The 7,747-nt window shown below is 50.2% G+C and overlaps 1 protein-coding gene across 8 annotated transcripts in view; it reads left to right on the top strand.

Annotated features, from left to right (window-relative positions):
- The first annotated feature begins 1,277 nt into the window (after nucleotides 1-1,277).
- The window catches only part of HYDIN (HYDIN axonemal central pair apparatus protein), a 346,689-nt gene continuing 340,219 nt past the window's right edge, over nucleotides 1,278-7,747 (top strand). For all 8 annotated transcript variants that reach the window (XM_084757699.1, XM_084757700.1, XM_084757698.1 and 5 more), the window contains exon 1: nucleotides 1,278-1,354. In XM_084757699.1, the coding sequence (XP_084613825.1) occupies nucleotides 1,306-1,354 (49 nt within the window). In that variant the 5' untranslated portion in view covers nucleotides 1,278-1,305. The remainder of the gene's footprint in view (nucleotides 1,355-7,747) is intronic.

Here is a 7,747-nt window from a genome sequence, read left to right as displayed (position 1 = left end):
CTCAGGCTCTAAACCGTCCGATTCTGCACACAGTTTATTTTCTGGTATAGTTTGTAATTCGTTTCTTTCACGGGCATTCGAAGTCCCCGAAGGCAGAGGCGTTTCTGCCTTATTCTCTTCCACAGTCAGCCCTGATCCCTGGTACTGTGATGTGGAACTTCGGGCAGCCAACAAGTATTTATTCAGTGTTCGCCTTGGACCGGTTACAATTTTAAGAGCTGGGATAGAAATAACACAGTCTGTGCTGATAGAGCCCATAGGGGGAAAAGACCCTAACAAAGTCTGTGAAGGAAATAAATAGGGTGACATGATAGGGCATGACAGAGGGCAGCGCTCTGGGTACGTGAGCAGGAGGGGACAGTTCTGCGAAGAGCCATCTCATTATTTCTTATCACAATCCTCCATGCCCTCTCTGCTACAGCCTTATGGATCTCTCTAGACTAACTCAAATACAAGTCTGCCCTTAATTTCCAGCTTCTGCTGTGTCCTGCTCTCCCCTTGGCTTTGTCCATCATGTGTACCTTGCCATGCTCCAGCTCCTGTGCTGTGTTCTCAAAGAAGCCTTCCCTGACCACTGTGTTCATCCGTCAGTCTCACCATTCTCTGTCATTTGACCTCACTGTGTACAACACCATCTGTGACCTGGTGTACACCAGAAGTTAACTCTCTGTGAAACCTTCTTGGCAGTTGTAATCTTTCAGTCTCTAGAATATTCCCTTGGTGACTAATATCTGACCAACAGTCACTGATCCTTAGATATTAATTTTTTTTTTAACTGAACGAATAAAGGAAGATGACTGGTTAAAAGTCTTCGGGAGGCGATTTAAGGGCTTATTTAAATATATGTAAATTAATTCTGGGAAGAACACCACTTTGTTTTCTGTCTCAGAAAAGGAAGATGGCCTAATCCATCTGGAAGTTACTTTTTCGGGATCCTATGGGCACTCAGCATCCTAGGAGTTGCTTCCAACTTCTTCAACATATAACTGAAGGGCATTCGTAGGCCCCTGGGGGAGGTCAAAGTGTGTCACAGGTTAAACATTCATGTGAAAATTGGGATCCCTACTGCATTACGGAGAAGACGTTCGCGGAAGATCATGTGCGAAGTAGCTTTGGAGAGCTAGGAAGGGGCAGGCTAAGAAAGGTGCGGGGATGGGAGGAAAGCCAATGTCCCAGGACACTGTAAGTAAAATCTGTTGCTTCAGTACCTGGCCGTTGCTAGGGACGCCCTCCTTCTCCAATCACAGCTCCTCTTGCTAGAGTGTGAGCCACAAGGTGGTTGCTGTGGCAACAGATGGTAACAAGATGGAGCCGGTCACGCAGGAAAAAGTGGACCTCAAGAAGTGCAGAGAGTGTGAGTTGAAACTCAGTCTTAGCAGGAAACGGGATGTGGAATTAACGTGGGATTCTGCCTGTACAAAGGTTTCAGTGGTGTCGGGGTGAAAGAGTGGGATTATGGGGACTGATGAGACGGCCCCTACTGTTCATCCCGTTAAAGTTACAGGATCCTGGATGTCTGTTCTTGGGATCCCCACCTAGAAGCACAGGAACGGAGGTTACCTCATTATTAACTTCAGCCTTGGGTAAATCACTTTCAGTCTTTCCTCCTAGGGAAATGGATGGCAGGTCCCTTGGCCCTCCTTCAGTTGCTTCTGCCCACCTCCTCCCTCCCCCAATTCCCCCTGCCCTGCCTACGTCAAAGTGACCCTAAAAAAAAAAAAAAAAAAAAAAAAAAAAAAAAAAAAAAAAAAAAAAAAAAAAAAAGAAAGAAAAGAAAAGAAAAAGAAAAAGAAAAAGGAAAATGCTCCTGTGCTTTATTTGTGCGACCCTATAGCAAGACCGCAACAATTAACCGCCTCTCCATGTACACAGTTCGGGTTCAGAAAGTGCCTCGTGGTTGTGGCTGGGGACTGGACCTGTGCTACCCTCAGGGCCCTGGGCTCCATGTGTGCTTGTGTTTCTTGATTCCTATCTTTGTTGGAGTTGGTTTTTTTGTTTGTTTGTTTGTTTTTGTTTTGTTTTGTTTTTCATTTTGGAATCCCTAGTTCACACACGTTTCTTCGTGGAAAGCACTGAAGGCAGTAAGTAGTCTTTGTTCCTGTCAGGAATCACACTTTGCTTGGTGTGGGAGCAGGAGTCCATGCTTAGCTCACTCACCCACACCTTGTGATTTCCACAGTCGGCATGGCTCTTCCTGTGCTGTGGTAACCAGCACAGTCGGACCATTCATCTAGCTTTATGGCACAGGATCGCCCACTCATGGGCCTGCAAAGGTAATCATCCAAGTATTTTTAAGGTTGCCTTTTTTGTTTTCTGACATTCCTAAGAGTGAGCATAGTAATCTTCATCGTTTCCACTTGTTCAGACTGTACTGATGAATGCTTGAAACGGCCATTCTTTAAAACTCTTGTCTTTCTGGTGGGAAAATAATGGTGATCGCGATATTTGTGTTTCCCTGATTGTTAGTTCGTGACTGTTCAATATTGACAACTGTTCTAATGTGTATCATGTCTTTTAAAATGCAGATGACTTTTAAAAAACTGATTTCTAGAGTTTTAGTTTTAACTGCCAACTTGGCACAGCCTGGAATTGCCTGGGAAAGGCAGCTCGTGTTTAGCTTGTGGGTGTGTCTGTGGGGGAATCATCTTGATTATTCAAGGTGTGGACTAGCTCAGCCCACTGTGGGCGGTGCCATTCCCTGGACAGGTGGTTGTGGGCTGTAGAAAGCTAGGTAGGCACGAGCCTGCCAGTGAGCCAGCAGGCCGTGCTCCTATGTGAATTCTGCTTCTGTTTCTTCTCTCGGTGATGGACTGCAACTATAAACTGAAATGCTGCCCCCATGCCCACCCCCGCCCCCCCTGCCCCCCCCTCCTTGCCCGCCCACTTCCCCATGCCCACTGGTTGCTTTTGCTCATGCTATTTGCCAAAGCACCAGGAAAGAATCTAGAGCATTGTGGATACTGTACATACCCAGGATATTAATACACTGTTTCATTGAGATAAATTAACATTTCCTCTCAGTATGTTGATCATAGCCTTGGCTGTCAATTTGTCACAAACCTTTATCCGGGAAGGGGTCTGTTGGGCAATTTCTTAGTTGCTAATTGATGTAGCAGGGCCCCAGCCCACTGTGGGCAGTTCCATCCCTAGTAGTCATACAGGCCAAGCCAGTAAGCAGCATGCCTCTATGGTTCCTGCTTCCAGTTCCTGCCCTGTAGGAGGGGTTTCAATCAGGCCTACCTGGGTCTGGGCCCTCAGGAGCCAGGGCCGTACACTAGTCATTTCTCTAGTTATCTCAAGGCACGCATGGTGTACTCTAGATGGCTGGAGATGAGGCTTGAGATAGGGCAGTGTGGCTGGCGGTTACACTCACAGCTCCTTTGCTCAAGGCAGGCCAGGCAGCAAGAGAGAGCCCAGTGGCTGGTTATCAGGAAATCCAGTTGCCCAAGCCCCAGTGCCTTCACGTATTTACAGGAAAATGAACAGCAAGGCTGGTTACAAACATGAGTTTAAGGACCACACCATTTGAAAATGGTACTGCCACCCAGGGAGAAGCAGCCCCCACTCCCAACTGTCTCAAATAGGTCTGGAAGAGCTAACATCTTGCCAATAAATACCAAAGCCTCCAACAAAGTGTATCTTCTTTTATGCAGGACCTCTTAATGTTTTGGAGGTTAAAAAAAATGTAACTTTGCTGCATGTTTTATTAACTCTGTATTTATTATATTGATGTTAACTTTTGGTTGCATTTTCATTCATTTATTTACACCCCTACCACCATCACCCCACCCTCGTGTGTGTGTGTGTGTGTGTGTGTGTGTGTGTGTGTGTGTGTGTGTGTATGTGAAAAGTCAGCTGTCTTCTTCCACCTTGTGAGTCCTGGGAATCGAACTCAGGTCATCAGACTTGCTGGCAAGCTCCTTTACCCATTAAGCCATCTCACTGGCCCTTATGATTTAAGATGTTCAGTTTGTAATTTTTCATTGCTGGTTATCAACTTGGTGATTAAAGCTTTGTTAACTCATATTAGTTTTAGTAGATTTGAGGATAGATTAAAAATTTTTTAAATGTTTACATAATGGTGTAGAAGAGTGGGAGAATTTGGTCCATTGCACTGGGTGGTCGGCTGCTCAGTTCCTACAGCGCCTACACTGTCTCCAGGACTCTTCATGGCTTGGTACTGTTGTAAAGGGAGTGTCTGCAAATGGATGGCTATGCTTCATGAATTGTAACTTTAAGCTTTGAAATCATCATGAGACGTTTTTACACTCAATGTTGCCGTAGACCCAGGTCCTCCAGAGGAGCAACCGATGCTCCTAGACAAGGCTCCTCCTCTTCCGGTCTAGATCTACTCTAACACTTAACATCCTCCATGCTGTTTGTCCTTCTTGAATCTTAGTCTTTCCCCCTGGAGCCACTTCTTTTTTCTTCTCCTTTTCTTCTTCTTCCTCTTCTGTCTCCTCCTCCTCCCTCTTCCTCCTCTTCTTCCTCCTCCTCCTCCTCCTCCTCTTCCTCCTCCTCCTCCTCCTCCTCCTCCTCCTCCTCCTCCTCTTCTTCTTCTTCTTCTTCTTCTTCTTCTTCTTCTTCTTTTCTTCTTCTTCCTGCAATACAACTTTAGGACTGCTTTAAGTATGCTAACTGTATTGTCCTTGGTTTTCAGTTGTACTGTGGTGTAACTAGGCAGACCCTCCTTGGGACTCCTGAAGGTTATTGGAGCTCCTGTTTTTGGTCCCTTTCTTATTTTACTTATCACGTATATTTTTCACAATTCTGTTACCAGTGTCCTATCCTTGGGGTGATGCCTTGTGCTGATTTGGGAAACTCAGCTATTCATTTTCTTTTTTTCCCCCAGCTATTAATTTTCAAATGCCACTTCTATCTCTGTCCTTTCTAGGATGTTATGACATGTGTGCTGGGCCATTTCCCTGTCATGCACACATCTCTTAAGCATCATCTTTTTATTTTTATCATTGAATTTTTTCTTTAGTTTTGAGAATTTCATTCATGTATACAATGAAATATGATCATATCTCCCCCATCCCCCTCCAGCTGTCCTGTCTCCCCCTCCAGCTGTCCCATCTCCCCCTCCAGCTGTCCCATCTCCCCCTCCAGCTGTCCCATCTCCCCCTCCAGCTGTCCCATCTCCCCCTCCACCTGTCCCATCTCCCCCTCCACCTGTCCCATCTCCCCCTCCAGCTGTCCCATCTCCCCCTCCAGCTGTCCCATCTCCCCCTCCAGCTGTCCCATCTCCCCCTCCAGCTGTCCCATCTCCCCCTCCACCTGTCCCATCTCCCCCTCCAGCTGTCCCATCTCCCCCTCCAGCTGTCCCATCTCCCCCTCCAGCTGTCCCATCTCCCCCTCCAGCTGTCCCATCTCCCCCTCCAGCTGTCCCATCTCCCCCTCCAGCTGTCCCATCTCCCCCTCCAGCTGTCCCATCTCCCCCTCCAGCTGTCCCATCTCCCCCTCCAGCTGTCCCATCTCCCCCTCCAGCTGTCCCATCTCCCCCTCCAGCTGTCCCATCTCCCCCTCCAGCTGTCCCATCTCCCCCTCCACCTGTCCCATCTCCCCCTCCAGCTGTCCCATCTCCCCCTCCAGCTGTCCCATCTCCCCCTCCACCTGTCCCATCCCCCCTCCAGCTGTCCCATCTCCCCCTCCACCTGTCCCATCTCCCCCTCCACCTGTCCCATCTCCCCCTCCAGCTGTCCCATCTCCCCCTCCACCTGTCCCATCTCCCCCTCCACCTGTCCCATCTCCCCCTCCACCTGTCCCATCTCCCCCTCCAGCTGTCCCATCTCCCCCTCCACCTGTCCCATCTCCCCCTCCACCTGTCCCATCTCCCCCTCCACCTGTCCCATCTCCCCCTCCAGCTGTCCCATCTCCCCCTCCAGCTGTCCCATCTCCCCCTCCAGCTGTCCCATCTCCCCCTCCAGCTGTCCCATCTCCCCCTCCAGCTGTCCCATCTCCCCCTCCAGCTGTCCCATCTCCCCCTCCAGCTGTCCCATCTCCCCCTCCAGCTGTCCCATCTCCCCCTCCAGCTGTCCCATCTCCCCCTCCAGCTGTCCCATCTCCCCCTCCAGCTGTCCCATCTCCCCCTCCAGCTGTCCCATCTCCCCCTCCAGCTGTCCCATCTCCCCCTCCAGCTGTCCCATCTCCCCCTCCAGCTGTCCCATCTCCCCCTCCACCTGTCCCATCTCCCCCTCCAGCTGTCCCATCTCCCCCTCCAGCTGTCCCATCTCCCCCTCCAGCTGTCCCATCTCCCCCTCCAGCTGTCCCATCTCCCCCTCCACCTGTCCCATCTCCCCCTCCACCTGTCCCATCTCCCCCTCCACCTGTCCCATCTCCCCCTCCAGCTGTCCCATCTCCCCCTCCAGCTGTCCCATCTCCCCCTCCACCTGTCCCATCTCCCCCTCCAGCTGTCCCATCTTCTCCTCAGATTTCCCATCTCCCTCTTAACATGCCGCTTTTCCAACTTCAAGTTTGTTTTGTTTTGTTTTGATAGCCTTTAGGTCCAGCTGGTGCTGCCTGTAAGTGCATGGCATGGGGTCACCCACTGGAGTAGGGGCCCTCTGTGCTTTAATAACTAAATTTTAGCTTGAGATGTAGACAGACTTTCCAACAAGTTCTGGAATGGCCCTAAATCTACTCTGAACTACATATTTATGCAAAGCACTGACAACTATAAAATGAGACTATCCATCAACCTTGAACAATACTGCAGAGGTTCGTTCCTGCATGTCAAACATCGACCAAGCTTTCTCTCCATGGAAATAAAACAAGCAAGCCCATCTAACTATCATGCAAATCTGCTTTTGTCTTTAATATACGATAAAATTACATGTATGCCAAGGAGTTATCTTAAAATACACTTCTTTATGATTGATGATCAGTGTAGTGTGTGTTTTATTTTATGTACCCATATGCATATGGTGGTGTGAAAAGGGTTTATGACTGGAAATGTTTAAGAATCCTTGTTCTATACTCATGGTTCTATAGCTCTCTGTATCTTTAAAAACAGGAGTCCTCAGGCTAGGTGTTGGGGTACATACCTGTGAGGCCAGCGCTTGGGAGAGTGGGGTGGAATCAAAAGCTCCTGGGGAGCAAGGGCTACATACGGAGAGTTGTCCAACCAAATGAACACGCGGCCCTGGTGTAACAGTCTTTGCTACCTTGTGGGTTTTTCTTTTTCCTATCTCTTCACCCTGTCCCATCTCCCCCTCCAGCTGTCCCATCTCCCCCTCCAGCTGTCCCATCTCCCCCTCCACCTGTCCCATCTCCCCCTCCACCTGTCCCATCCCCCCTCCAGCTGTCCCATCTCCCCCTCCACCTGTCCCATCTCCCCCTCCACCTGTCCCATCTCCCCCTCCAGCTGTCCCATCTCCCCCTCCAGCTGTCCCATCTCCCCCTCCAGCTGTCCCATCTCCCCCTCCAGCTGTCCCATCCCCCCTCCACCTGTCCCATCTCCCCCTCCACCTGTCCCATCTCCCCCTCCAGCTGTCCCATCTCCCCCTCCACCTGTCCCATCTCCCCCTCCAGCTGTCCCATCTCCCCCTCCAGCTGTCCCATCTCCCCCTCCAGCTGTCCCATCTCCCCCTCCAGCTGTCCCATCTCCCCCTCCACCTGTCCCATCTCCCCCTCCACCTGTCCCATCTCCCCCTCCAGCTGTCCCATCTCCCCCTCCAGCTGTCCCATCTCCCCCTCCAGCTGTCCCATCTCCCCCTCCAGCTGTCCCATCTCCCCCTCCAGCTGT

Source organism: Acomys minous (genome assembly GCF_964271855.1).
Source record: "Acomys minous genome assembly, chromosome: 14".
NCBI classification, from domain to species: Eukaryota; Metazoa; Chordata; class Mammalia; order Rodentia; family Muridae; genus Acomys; species Acomys minous.
This window is presented reverse-complemented; position numbering and strand designations above follow the sequence as displayed.